General features: G+C 43.4%; 1 protein-coding gene and 1 long non-coding RNA gene across 2 annotated transcripts in view; one reads left to right on the forward strand and one right to left on the reverse strand.

Moving 5' to 3' along the window:
- Positions 1-2,263, reverse strand: part of LOC135327637 (uncharacterized) — a 55,823-nt gene extending 53,560 nt beyond the window's left edge. Inside the window, exon 1 of the long non-coding RNA XR_010388042.1 lies at positions 2,215-2,263. This is a non-coding gene — a long non-coding RNA (uncharacterized LOC135327637). The remainder of the gene's footprint in view (positions 1-2,214) is intronic.
- Positions 1,882-13,962, forward strand: MAL2 (mal, T cell differentiation protein 2). Its single transcript, XM_026110157.2, has 4 exons — positions 1,882-2,159; positions 4,173-4,343; positions 9,413-9,571; positions 12,024-13,962. The coding sequence occupies exons 1-4, from the start codon at positions 2,025-2,027 to the stop codon at positions 12,093-12,095; spliced, it is 537 nt and encodes a 178-aa protein (XP_025965942.1). The 5' UTR covers positions 1,882-2,024; the 3' UTR covers positions 12,096-13,962.
- Positions 13,963-14,581: the final 619 nt, after the last annotated feature.

The raw sequence follows: 14,581 nt of genomic DNA on the forward strand, positions 1-14,581 counted from the left end.
GAGTGAGGGGAAGCCAAGCTCAGTGTCTTCCCTAGCCTCACGGGATTCAGTCTCACATCTCCCACTTCTTGGGGGTGCAGGAGGCATCCAGCCGCAAAGGACATGGGGATGGGGAGAGGGGAGGTAGTCCCTTCTCCCATTCCTGCGGTTGCACGACATGAAGAAAGGAATGGGCCTAGAGAAGGCAAAAGAAAGAGTATGACCTGTTGCTTCTTCCTCCCCTAGCAGTCACGATTTAAAAGCTGAGTTGCTATTACCACATTTTAGAAGTGCTTGATGATGGTTATATCTTTCATCTCTAAGCTACTTACACTAAGAAGTATGAGAGAATGTGCTGGAAGTGGTCCGATGACCATACACCTTTCTTTACCTGTATGTACCCAAAATTTTTATGTCAAATAAACATTTTCCACTACTGGAATTTAAGCAGCTGTGCAGTGTCAAATGACAATTAAAAAAAAGTGGATACACATGAAATATTTTGAGTATTTTGAATGTGGAACCTATGGTAAGGCATAAAGAAATCAAAGGAAATTGCTATCTTTTCCCCAAAAAAATCCAAAATTGGCAACTTCCACAGGTTTATGTTTTTTGCTTTTTCTTTTTTCCTAAAAACCTCATCTCCTCTCATCTCCTCCACAGGTACGCGCTAGGTTTTGCTTGTTAGAAGTAGGCTTCTAGGAAAAAAAAAAAACCACTCATAACTTCGAGGCCTCAAATATCTGTAACCAGAAGGTAAATAACAACCTTTTGCAAATCAATGTTAGGAAATAACTCCGTCAATCAGGCTGGATCTGACTCAGGACTTCTGAATGAGCAGTTTCACAACCCAGTTCAAACATCAGACCATCCCCCTAAAACTAAAACCCACTGGCTGGTAGCGGACCCCCTCTCTGGGGAGCGGGGCCGACCTGACCTCCACCTGCGCTGCCTTCCCGGCGGTGGAGCGACAACTCCGGGGCACCGCTGGCAGCTGCCCCGCAACGCAACGCAACGCAACGCCCCACGCACCGGTGTTGTGGAGCGGTGAACGGAAGCTCCCGCGTGTGCCCCAACGCATGGAGCGGGGCGCTGCACCCGGCCTCCTGCCCGAGGCGCGCAGGGAGACGCCTTGCCAGGAACCAACCCGCAGCAGCAGGTGGTCTCGGTCAGTCCCCTGGTCAGTCAGTCCGTCAGCCAGGGAGACCCCCAGCCAGTCAGCTCCGTCAGTCAGTGAGCGTGTCGGTGAGCCCCCAGTCTGTCAGTCAGCCCGCCTGTCAGTTGGTCAGCACCCCAGTCAGTCAGCCAGGGAGCCCCCCCAGTCTATCAGTCAGCGTGTCTGTCAGTCAGCGAGCTTGCCATCAGTCAGTGAGCCCGTCAGTCTGTCAGTCCCCTAGTCAGTCACTCAGCCCCCCAGTCAGTCAGCCTGTCAGTCAGTCAGTCCCCCAGTGAGTGAGTCAGTGAGCCCCCCAGTCTATCAGTCCATGTGTCAGTCAGCCTGCCAGCAAGCGTGCCATCAGTGAGCCTGTCAGTCTGCTAGTCAGTCAGTGAGTCAGTCAGCCCCCCAGTCTGTCAGTCAGCCTGTCAGTCAGTCCGTCCGTCGGTGAGCCCGTCAGTCCCCCAGTCAGTCAGTCTGTGAGCCCCCGCGTCAGTCCGTCAGTCCATCCGTCTGTCAGTGAGCCCCCAGTCAGCCCGTCCGCCCGCCCGCCCGCGACCCCCCGCCGGCCGGGCAGCGCCCCAGGCCGCCCCCGTTTCACGGCCCCGCGCTCGCCCTGGGCCGGCGGCGGCCGCACTGCCCGGGCGGCGGCGGCAGGTCCCGCTGCGGCGCCGGGGCCGCCCGGGGCCGCGGGCCGGGCGCGGCAGGTCGCCGGCACCCAGGGAACGGCGGGGCGGGCCCGGCGCTGGGAGGGCAGGGGGAGGCGGCCGGGGCGGAGCGCGCGCTCGCTCGCTCGCTCCCCCGCACCTGCTCCCTCCTCCTCCTCCTCCTCCTCCTCCTCCTCCTCCGCGTCCACCTGGCCGCGGCCGCGCTCGGCAGCAGCAGCAACATGTTGCCCAGAGTGGGCTCGTCCATGCCGCCGCCCCCCAACCCCGCCGCCTACTTCCCGCCGCCGCGGGTCACGCTGCCCTCCGGCCTGGACATCCTGCGCACCTACTCGGGCGCCTTCGTCTTCCTGGAGATCGTGAGTGAGCGGCGGCGCCGCGCCCGCGCCCCTCCCGCGCTGCCCCCGGCCTCACCTGCCATCTTGGGAGCGGCGGCGGCGGCGGCGGCTCTCGCCCCGCGGCGGCGTTGGGGATCCCCGGCCCCAGCCGCCCCGCGTCTCCCCGGCCCGCCACCGCCCGTCTGCCCGCCTCGGGGCCAGGCGGCCGCGGCGCGGGGCGGGGGGAGGTTTCTGAAAGGGATTTTATATGGGTTGCTTGAGCTGGCGAGGACTTTGATCCCCCAAAGTAGCCCTGAAATCCCCGAGCCAACGGTCCCCGGGGGAAACTGTGCTGGTGTTTGCCCGTGTGCGTGCTCTGTAGGTCCTGTGCGAGCTCCTACATGTGGCTTTAATTTCACATGTAAGACCCTGCTGACTTAAATTAGGCCCCCTGAGCTAGGGCTGAGCATGAGTCTGTGTGGAATTGTAGCCCTAATTAGCAAGAGAAAAAAATCCTGGCAGAACTCATCTGATTTTATTCAGATTTTTTTTTCTTTTCCTTGGGTCAGGGCTGAATACTCGACCGGGTACCCCTGGGCAAGCGGCAACAAACTGCGCCGGAGAAAGAGCCCAGCGTACACGTCCGGGCGCTAAATCGGGCCCCGAGTGGGTAGGGGCAAAAGGCTAATTAGGCTGGCAAATCTGTCATGCATCTGACAACCGAGCTGTAGCGGACGGGGGTGACGGTGGGGAAGCAGCACTGCAGCAGGTGCTGAGACTAGGCAGTGTCCGCAGCGGGATGCGCACGCCGTCTGCTCTGCCCTCCGCTTCCTCGTGCCCCTTGCCGTCTGGTCTGTGACAGACTCGCACCTGCAGACCTGCGAAACGAGAGAAACTTTGCTTCTTCACAGCAGCCAAAAAAGAAACCCTAGAGGATACGCTGAGGGCAAATACGTAACCCCATGGGAATTTTGAACCGAGACTAGCAGCGCATCTTTACATACATGCTGCTGCGGTGTAACGCTAGAGAGGACCCACTTCATCTCATAGCAGGCACCTTCTGAAAGACCCAACCTGGGTCCCAAAGAAAGTTCTTTGAGTCTGAAAATGTAGATCTAGAGATCTGGAAAATAGTAACTTGCTTTGATGTTAATTGTAGCTGTCATATCACAGCAACTGGGATTATGAAATTAAACCTTTCTATAATAAATGAACACATTTCAGATGGCAATTAGGATTTTTTTCAGGCACCGTTTTTTACAAAGAGGCAGGATTTGCAGGGAGAGATAATATCCTTTGTGAGACCAGCGACTGATTAAAACAGACAAGCTAAGAGTGTGTAAATCATCCGTCAGCCCATTGAGATCAATACGCTACAAACAAAATTTGCGGGGCTGAATTCTTCTCCTGGTTACAATAACTCTGAAAAGGTGTATACTTTTCTAGTCATTGCCGCATAATTTAAAACTCACCTTATTCTGTATTTTAGTCTTCTGTTTCACTTTATTACTTAATTTGTTCTCTTTCAGCACTTTATTACAAATGCATTGAAAAATAGGATGCAATTTCTTTTAATTTATTTTGTGTATCTCATTTGGTTAGAACTAGCAAAACTAAACAGCGTAGGACTGAATCCAAATCTCACGTGCATCCTTGTCATGCTAATTTTAGTATATACGTTGATAGTATAGATTGATATTATATATGTTGTGTGTGTCAACAGTGTTTTCACATTCTTGTATTCCCTTCAGGTTGAGCCTGCGGGTAAAATTTTCAGCAGCATAACATGAGTAACCTGGGTTTGTAAATCCCACTTTCAAGGCTGCTTTGAGAGCTTTTAAGAGTTCAGTGAGGTTTCATCTTAACTTTCACTTAGTGCCTATCAGTTCTGAGAATGGTACTTAGGCTCCTCGAGTACTTTTGAAGTGTTTCCTCTTAGTTCCTAAAAGTAACCTGAGGACTTGTTGATGTGTGATATTAAGGGCTGGTTCTTAGGCGGAAAGGGATGAATAAAAGTTATGTCTCAGCTCATCACCTGTGTTCCTCTCCTTGCAGCTGTTTGGAACAGTAGTCTGGATTTTGGTAGCTGCCACCGGAGTGCCGCTGCCGCTGCTGCAGGGATGGGTGATGTTTGTGGCAGTGACTGCGTGGTTCCTGTCCATTGTGTTCCTCTGTGTGTTCCTCTTCAGTTACGCAAACAGGATTGCCATCAACTGGAACCAGACAGTAAGATTCTGTTTTAAGGATTCTGTTTCCTTTATAAATTGGAAATCACTTAATGAGAAGTACTTGTCCTAAGTCGTAATGCTTGGCCTACTGTTTTGACAGAAAATTGCTCAAAATGCAGGAATTCCAACTGGAAGAGGACAGAGTAGAGCAGCAAGGATGATGGGGAAATATAGAGCTTGTTTTATTATGGAGACTGAAAGAGCCTAACTTTTGAACTTGAATGAAGGTGCAAGCTTGTCCTCTATAAACACATAGAAGGCATGAGCAGCAAGGAGAGCACTAGTTTAACAAGGCATGGCAACAAATTGGTTTAAACTGGCCAGAAATAATTGCAGACTGGAAATTATAAAATATTTTCTAACTATTAGAGGAGTGGTGGTGACGCCCTGTGAATAATGGAAGTAGAAAGATCCATCTGATACTGTAAATGAAGTGATACATTTGTGAACACATTGTGCTATGTGGTTGTCTGAGATTAGTACTAGATTCAAGGACCCAGGAAGTCTCTTCCAGTCCTGTGTTCCTATGAAAGCCTTCAGTTGTCTTTTAGGCTAATTCCTTAGGTAGCACAACGTTGATGACTGGCTGATAGACTTTAGAGTCAAAGACAGCATGCCTGCAGTAAAATATCTTAATATGCAGCTTAATATCTTTTTAGGAGATTAAAGTTCTTCTTTCTTAGAGGACGCCTGGGGTGACTACAGATCTCACTATGCTCTGCTCAGCATTTCTTCAGTAAGAAGACAAGATTTTGTGCATTATGGTTGTGCCGGTAGTTCTCACAGACTGTACCTTCCTATTAAAAAAGGGCAAGCATTGGCTACGTTTTTTACAAACCTCATGGATATCTCAGGTTATTGCCTAGTAGCTTATATTCTCCTTTGCTATCATTAACTATTTCTTGCTTTGAGTTTCTAGCTGTAAGTAGCTGAGCATAGTATGGTATTACTCTGTTTTACAATACTATGAGTGAATAACAAGGGTGGCAAAAATGTCAGAAGAATTGGAGCTTCCAAAAACTGTTCCAAAAAGATCAGAACTTCTAAAATATTAAAGTGTGTCAGTGTGTAGCTGCTGATCATCTTCACCTTCCTCTTGTGTGCCTTATTTTTTTCTATGGACAGTTTTCTTGATCATAGCTAGGTTTGTGTGCTTCAGTATCACCATCTGTGGTTATCTATCTGTTAGTGTTCAAGTTATTTACAGACAGTCCCTTGAAATCTCTGTAAAGTGAAGTAATAGAGCTTCATCCATTTGGGTCTCTGACAGATAACCTTGAAGCCCATCGGGCTTCTAGACTAGATTCTATTCAAAACAAACTTCCGCACTTTGATAGCAAATGCATACATACAACATCAGCTTTCCAGCATGATACAAGCAGTAATTAAGCTAATAATGAGTTAGGGTAATTACAAAGAGCTTTACAGGAATTTATGCTGTGACATCCTCACAAGTTATGATGCAGCAGAGCCCTTGAGCACGTGCATAACTTAAGTAAATTAATAGTGTCCTGGTTTTCATTGAAACTATTTGCCAATTTACAATCATGCATCTATTTAAAAGAGTTGCTAGATGAGGGCACAGTCTTTTGTATGTTGAAAATGCTATACAAATGTTCATGTTTTAACACTTGTGTGTCTTACACATTGGCTGTTAGGTGCTGGCAATGATTTGTTGTAGCATTAATTTTGGCCCATTTTTTGTGATTAAATTACTGAGAAACTTTCCATGTCAGGGAACCGCTACGCAGCTTGTGTAAAAGCTGTATCTGTGAGACTCCTCTGTAACTTAATCTAAAAAGCTGTCTTAACTAACTTAACATCCTAAATAAATGCAGTGTCAATCCTTTTATCTTTATCATGGTAGCTGAAATCCAGTCCCTTCCAAGGGTCAACAGAAATAACCCTAGAAAAATAATCTGACTGCTATTTGCAGGTACCTGAATGTTCTGTAGCTTGTTGGAACCAGACTCTTTAGCAGCACTTCAGAAAGATTTCTGCATTCTGTTGCAAATGAACAGTTACTAGAAATACTGAACCTATTTTTTTTTGTTATCGTAAAATAAAAAGGTGTACCTGCTTGTTTTAAGCTGGCATGTATTCAGATAAATGTTTTTGCTACTTCAGAAATTGAATTTAAAATAGAACTCAGAAGTTATAAGTTGTCTTTTTAGGTCAAAAATGGGAAGAGTCATGGCTTGGTTATGTTAGAGTACTATCACTTCATTTAAAGATTCCTGAACAAATGTGATTTAAGATTCCAGCAGCTTAAATTTAAATGTGAAAACAGCATGGAATTCTCATAGGCCTGTGTTTAGTAATAGCTTGTGTCATGGATAACTCCACTGATATTGATACAGATACTTAAGAAATAAGATGCTACACAGTGGAAAAGTCAGGAAAAAATATGGACCTTATGGAGGTACATTCCTCTCTAGTCAACCAGATGGTATGACAGATACCGTTCTTTACAGCCTGACTCACAACACGCTCGTTTACAGAATTAGATGTGAACTAATGTGTTATACTGATTTGGCAGTTTTGCATACTCTTTGTATGAGGTTTCAATGATTTTACAAGTTTTAAGGCAAGGGAGAATTAGGCACTATGCTAACAAATTATTAATAAACGAAAAACCCTCCCTAGTAACATCTTGGGTTGTATGGTCACAGAAACCGTAACTGTACAAATGTGAAACCTTACTGGTGCTACATAGCTTTAGTGTAACTGCTGCCAGGAGAAGAAAATCAGAGGGTTTGGGAGGTGAATGGAGGAAATGAAAGAGTTTGTCTTCTGAAAATACCTCTCTTGTGTGCAGCCAACCCTGTTTTCCTCATGGAGCTGTTTGTGCTCCTTTGTGAGCTGTGGTGCCAGAAGAGTACAGCCAATAACACTGAAAAGGTTTTGTGCTAAGTGTTTAGCAGCACAGAAGAAGAATCGTGGATCTCCTTGACTAGCTGTGGATTTACATAGACCTTTCAAGCTGCTGGAATCCTGTGCTGTAAAACTGATAATGTCAGGCTACAAGATGGACGGTGTCTGTCCTGCAGTGAACACACCTGCGTGCAGGCTCACTTGGTGCACGCAGGTGGTCACATAACAGATCTGTGTCTGTCTGTGTCAGGTTGAGCAAGGGGGAGAGCCCACAACAGTAGGCTGCTGGTGGGAAAAGTGCCAGCTAGTCGTCGCTTCCCTGGCTGCAGCACAGCACAGCACTGGACGTTCTCCAGTGCATCAGCTCTCTTGTGCGCCAGTGGCTGCTGGAGAGTCTGGTGCTGGTCTGTACTATTTTTCTATGAGGTACAGACATTGCAACAGGGCTAGAGACTGAACGAATGTGCCTTATGCTCAAAGCTTGAGGGCTGGCATGTAAAAATCTTGAAACTAGGTGATGAAGCCACCTCCTTCCCCATGTCCTCTTAGTTCTGTTGATGTGAGCAGGCCTTCCGGGTGATACTCCAGGAGGAAGTAATTGTAAAGAATAGCTAGCATATAAAACCAGAAGCCAGGGATATTGCAGGTGTTGTTCCAAAACTTGGGTTCCCAATACTTTTCAGTCATGAAGAAAAGCAGTACCCTCTATGATCTGACCTTAAATGATCCTTAGTTAAGAGAGAGTCATTTCCTGGTCTAAGTGGAATGGAAAACTGTGGTAGCAGCTTATATCAAAACTTATCAAAACTGACTGTGGTGTGATTTAAGTATTTCAGTTGCTGTCAAATACAGAACAGTTACTTTGCAACGAAAAGAAAACTTGACATCTGTGAAGAAACAATTCTCTAAATTGAGAAATGCATCACATTCTTACCTTGATATCAGACAGTCAATAGTTAAGGGTATTGCACAGTTATTTTTAGTGCACATAAATCCTGTATGCTGTTGGGATCAAGTCACATATAGCATATCCTATGCTTTCACTTTGGGGATACTGATAGTCCCTTGTGCTTAAGTGAATTATAAGTGCAGAATGAATTCATTAGTGTTGTGGATTGACTATATAATGTGGGTATCATCAAAAAGCATAATATACTCCCATACAGTATTCAAAATTGTGTCTGCGTAAGTATGTGCACAAAGTGTATTGTGGGTGGACTCAAACTGTGTGGACTGCAAATGACTGCTTTGCAGACTCATCAGCAGAGGAAGATCTGAGAAGAATATTTTAGATATTTTAAAACTGTGCTGAAGCAGGTCATGGATCTTGCTGCCTGGAATGCTGGGCTCTGAAGCCTAATCCACAAAGATTTAGGCACCCACTGCTGTTTTTAAGTGCCGCAGTAATACAATTCAGAAATGCGAGTTAGGTGTTTAAACCTTGTGTTCTCCCAATATTCACCGCAGAGCAGGGACTTGCCTAGAGAAAGTCAGGAGAGAAGTATGGTTAAGGTAAATCCTAACTGCTATCCTCTCAAGTGTCAGGCATTTTATTCAGCAATATCAGGAAGTACCCCCAAGTTGCTGTGTTTTGTGTAGAGCCAAATATGAGAGTTGTGGAAATGCCTTAGTTCTTGGATGCTGATTGTACCTGGGAGTAAACTTCAGGTGTGTCAAGACTGAGGTGTTTCTGGGCATTTGCAGAAACAAAATTTAAGCATAGGAGGGGGAACTTTTGGAGTTTAGGTTATAGCTGAGAAGGGATTTGGGGGACTGTAAGCTTGAATTGTATTGCTTAAATTGTGGTGAAGTCAGCCTATATGTCTTTTTTTATTATTATTTAGGCCTTATAAAGGGAGAGAGTTCTCAGCTCTAAATAGCCTTAAAGTGATCTTAAAGGTCAATGTATTTGCACATAGCTGAGCAGGTGCCTCTTAATTTGAAAGATTTTGGCGGGAGGGAGGGTTGCCATTTATCACTGGATTCCATTATTGTGTTGCTATTGTAGTTATAATTGCAAGCAGCTGTGAAAACATCCTGGTTAAGCTCTCAGATGGATTTTACACTGTTTATCTAAAATTATTGTTATCAGTGTTCATACATTTCATGTTTCAGTGTTGGGTTTCATTTTACTGAGGCTGGAAAATTAGATATCTCTTGCAGCACAGACTGATTCTGTTATTTGCTTTTCAGGATTTTCTTTTCCATGGGACTACTTTTGTCTTTTATTTTGGAGCCTTTCTACTGCAAGCAGCAACTACATCTCTGCATCATTTACCCCGTAAATTTAATTCCACTGTACAAGAGACACTTCTATCTGATCATGAATATAACATAAGCATAGCAGCCTCGGTATGTATTTCATAAATGTGTATTAAGAGATAGAAGTCTGTCCTAGACTTTTTAGTAGCTAATCATTCCACTTAGAACTTAACAGCAAGATAGGATGGAAAGGGAAATTGAGAGAGAAAGGGTTCTCTTTGAGAGCAGCAAATATTCCCACAGTGCCATATAAAAATATTGCAATAAGCTTTTACTCCATGCTAGTGTGCTAGGGACATACTTAGTTGCTACTTTCCACTGTAGTATTTTAAATACATGAACACTACAGCTTATTATTTTTAGCCAGAGGCACTTTGTAAAAGCAGTGCTGGATATTGGAATGGAAGAAAAAGATGATAACTTTCATGAGCTTTCATCAAAGCATCAGGTCTGAAATTCAAGCCTGTGCTCAAACCTCCAGTTGTTTTGTTTTTTATACTGTTTAGATAGTCCTGAACATGCAATGGGGAAAAATCTTGGACTAGCTCCTTGCAAAGCTCCACATACGCACTCACTGACATCAGACATAAAAGTTAGCTGCAGGAGGGCCTGCTGTTCCTTATGGCAAGGGTTTGAGTGGTTTTATAGGTAGCCTGAACTTGGACTGTGTTTTTAACACTATGATTGCATCATCACTGAATCTCTGTATCTGGTGAAGTGGGTGTGCAGAGCTGAGTCAGAGAATGTACTAGGCTTTAGCTTTCTCCCTGGCTGGGCTCCCGAAGGGCAGTTAGAGGTGTGCCAGTAGGCTTAACCCAAAGGACTGGAACTACTACTCTTGGTTTTTTTGCGCATCCCAGAGGGTCTTGCATACCTCAGGGAACCATATATATTATTAAGCTTCTAAAACCTTCTGTGGGTATCTGCTGTCCTCAAAAATAAATACACCATGTATCTTTGCAAGGTAAACAGCTTCCACATACCTGTTTCTTCCCTTCAACTCATTTCAGCATAAAAACAGATGAACCAAAGGTGCAAGGTTTACATTCTCTCTGCAAAAGTAGAATAAGAAGGAAAGGTCGCTTTGGCAGGCTGGGATCTGAAGGAGTGAGGTGGGCATGTTGGTCTTCAAGTCTAGGATGCGTCACTGAGACCCTGTTGCCAGCAGCACTCTGTACCACATCTGATTCCTGCCTGGCCATATGGCACAAGGACAGAAGTGGTATTTCATAGTTGTGTCCAAACCAACTGAGAACTTTATACTAAGCAAGCAAATTCAAGCCCTGTTTCAGTGTGTTCAGATCTCACTGCACATGCAGTAAAATCTTTTTCTGCAGTCCTTTCAGACATTCTGTCTGGTAACAGAACACTGGGGTCTCCAAGAAGCCCTTTACGCCTTCCATACTATTTTTACTAGGGAGAACTCAAGTCTTTGAGCCCTTCAAATTCCTATCAAAACAGGGGAGGAGGAGGCTCTCTTGTGACTAATCCCAGTTATTTGTAATTTAAGAGATGCTGGGAAATGGCAAATCAGATACTGTAATCTTTAGTGTCTTCATATTTTTTCCTAAAGTACCTAATTAAAATGTCAGAACCTACAAAAAAAACTGTGATCACTTGAGACATGTAGTTCTGCTGTCATTAACACAGTCCTCTGCTCTATGTGGAGAAAATACAATGTAAAGCCCTGCTAAATTTTGTCTTTTAAAATGTGCATAATGGAATTGGAAATGTATATATTCTTTTTATACTAGTAATACTTCTGGGACATAACATCTACTCAAAACTTTAATTGTCAAAGTTTGTATGCATAACAAGGGATAAGATATTATCACCTGATTGAATCCATGTGTTCTAAGAGAAAGTATCCATCATCAGTGATGGACAATATGAAAAAACATCTTTTTCAACAGTTCAGTTTCTGAATTCTTTCTTCTGAATTACATTATGTATTCAAGCGTGCTGTGGCATGACCTTCAGTTCAAATCTATTAATTCTGCAGGCAGTAGAAACTTTCTGGCATTTTTCAGGAAACTGTTACAATGGCTGGTTATCAGGTCAGGGAGGCCAGATTTGTATCTATTTCCGTATTTCTGCAAGTGAATAGTTGTACAGCTTAAAGGATGTCTCCTTGGTTGTTTGCTGCAGGTAAAGGCATTCACTTGGAGACATATCTGAGATTAGTATTTGATCAAAGCGAAGGTAGAATGAGTTTGCTCTGTCTGGGTAAGAGGAAACTGAAAGACAGATGTGAATACATACATGACTAGTTTGTGCCATGACCTATGTGGACGGTCTGGTTCATATGCTACTCCAAAATGTCATCTGAAGTTAGCAACCAAATTAAAAGCAGTAATGTGGGGTTATAACAGAGAGGTTCATGAGAAAGCTTTGGAGGATCCTCACCTTATCTTTACCTTAAGAGCATTTTGGCTGGGAGAGGTAGCTTTTGAATAATCTGTATTGCAGTATTCGTTTAGAATAGAACTGTACAGCAATATAATGTATGATTCACACTATTTTTTTCCTGCTTCTCCTTTAGATTTTTGCCTTTGCAACAGCTATTTGTTATGGTTGCAGCACAGCACTGGCATTGAGAAGATGGAAGCTATAGCAATTGAAGAGAGGTTAATGCTCGAGTGTTCCACTTCAGATCAAATTGAATGCCACTTGTCTATTTTACTGTAATGTAATTGCAAAAAGACTTTTTTTGCTTAAAATCTGTTTTAAAGTGCTGAAATGCAAATAACCCCTTATCAGGATTTCCTCAACTGAAAACAGGTTTCCATCTCTTCCTCTTCTAGTTTTTAATTTTACTATATACTAATTAGAAGCATTACTCTATTCATTGTATGGTATTACACAGTTCAGTGATAAACAGATGTGGCAGTAGGAGATAACTGAATTTTGGTGCTAAACCAGAAGAGGAAGAAAATGGAAATGAAACAAACGTTACCTGTGTAGGCAGCTAAAACGCTCCCCTTTGTTAAGTCCTGTGATTGGGTCTTAGGTGTTTAGCAGCCTTATAAAGAGTTCCACACAGCTATAGCCTTGAGGCTCCCCATAGAGTTGTGGGACTTCTCTATCTGCTCCTTGCATGATCAGAGCCCAAGCTGACTTTATGGTATCACCGTAGTATATATTATTTTTAAGTTTGATGTAATGAGGAAAAATTTTTAAATATCCATCCAGTACAGTCTTTTGATATTCTTTTACAACCACATTCAGCTATGGTGATCTGATCCTTCAAGCTTACTGTATTTGTTAGTAGATGGAAACTGTCTGGGACTGTCAGTCAGTAGTTCATTAGTTTCATGGATTTAGCTTTATCAAATCTATTTATACTGCAGAACAAAACAGTGCATTTTTGTTGTGTGTGTGTGTATATACGTGGTATATTTTTGTTTAACAGGAATATTTGCACTGTTTTCCTTTGTTGGAGTACGGTTTTGTTTTTGTTACTGCAAGTGCTGCATTTGTTACTTATTATGTGAGTCAATATCATTTGAATGGAATATTACCAAATGGTGAATAATGTCTGACCTCCATTCTTGCAGTGTGTTATTTGTTGCATCCTAAATCTGCAGTGTTGCAAAGGTGTTTTTATTTGGGCATGTCCTTATGCCTATGCAACATCTTGCTGAAAGCAATGGAATGCAAAGTGGTCCGCCCTCTGTGGAGTTGCTTTTGACAGCAAGGAAGTTTAATTGAGCCTGCTTTGAATATCCCAGATATATAATGACATACAATATTATAAATGCAAAGTTAGCTTAACAAAACTAAGACATAGTATTGCACTGTGCTCCCTAACACGCATCCTTTTTGGCAGGCAATGAAACTCTTTTTATAAAAAGCTAGTAAATAATTCTAGCTCTCGTGAAAAGTGCCAAATTGATAATCTTGGAGAGGAAAAAAAAGACTCCCTGTCATTTGTAGAACAACTTCCTTACCACATCCTGCCAGCACACTTGAAAACCCTTCAGACACCAGTGGTTGGCTGCATGAGGAAAGACAGGACTTTCCTCATTCCCTGGCCTACTCATTCACAGTGAACCAAAAAGGGTGTCTGCTAGGAAGGTTGTTTTGTCAAATTTGTCATGTAGAAGGATATTTGAGAGCCAACCACCCTCAGTAGTGCCCTTCAGTCCTGGCTGACCCAGGACAGGTTCCTGTCAATGGCACAACAGCGAGTGTCAGCCCTTCTGACTACTGGAACCACTCAGTCCTCCTGAATTATTGCAATGAGATGTTTTCCTATGTCTTGTTTTCTGAAATTTTTTATCTTCCAAGGATTTTGTACTCTGCCTGAATTTTTTTCTAATCCTCCACTTGCATTGAAACCTTGTGTTGTGAATGTTTTATCTTGAGCTGTATACTTCAAAAATACTTCATATTGTATAAAATACATCTACACTGGAGTATATGGATGAAAGTGTATAATGAGGACCTATGCTGTACAGCATTAAAGTTACATAATATTATGTGTATGTATGGCAGCTGTCTGGTTATTAATTCTTTGATTGAAAAATAAGATGAAGGAACAAATTAAAGAAACACCTTGCAGCTTTGACTGAACTGATGCTGGATGTGTTAAGGCTAAAACTTCTTGAGAAGGCACAATTACAGTAATGTTAATTCCGTACAGTGGGTTTGCTGCATGACATGGCATGGATGGTAGTGAGGAAAACAGTGGAGATAGGGGCCAGCTACCACTGCATTGCAGTTGGGGGCTACTCTTTGGCGCAGAAGCTCGGTGAAAACCTTATTTGTATAGCAAGGAAAAGCTAAACTTTCCTTCTTAAAGTATCAAAGATAAACAAAAGCCAGAGAAGAGAGAAAGGCAGAAACTACAATAATGAAAATGTGGCTTTCATAGCTAAAAAGCAGTGAAAGAAAGGAAGTTATTTCTGTTAGCTTGCAAGGTGTTTTGCTGGACTTTGAGGAAGATCTAACGAAGGACACAGCAGAACAAGGAAGCAGTCACATTCTTAAGGGAAAAAAAAAGAGTTAATTTTGTATTACATTATACAGGAAGCTAAAAAAGTAGATGTGACTCAGAAATGGTGCATGCATCCTAGGATGTCTGTATGCAGATACTGA

This window comes from Dromaius novaehollandiae, chromosome 2, assembly GCF_036370855.1.
Source record: "Dromaius novaehollandiae isolate bDroNov1 chromosome 2, bDroNov1.hap1, whole genome shotgun sequence".
In the NCBI taxonomy this organism is placed as follows: Eukaryota; Metazoa; Chordata; class Aves; order Casuariiformes; family Dromaiidae; genus Dromaius; species Dromaius novaehollandiae.

What these genes read in the sequence shown, in the direction of transcription:
- MAL2 (XM_026110157.2), top strand. Translation starts at nt 2,025, where the DNA reads ATGTTGCCCAGAGTGGGCTCGTCCATGCCGCCGCCCCCCAACCCCGCC. An exon ending in CCATCAACTGGAACCAGACA is followed by an intron (nt 4,344 to 9,412) that starts GTAAGATTCTGT and finishes TTTGCTTTTCAG; the next exon opens with GATTTTCTTTTCCATGGGAC. An exon ending in ACATAAGCATAGCAGCCTCG is followed by an intron (nt 9,572 to 12,023) that starts GTATGTATTTCA and finishes CTTCTCCTTTAG; the next exon opens with ATTTTTGCCTTTGCAACAGC.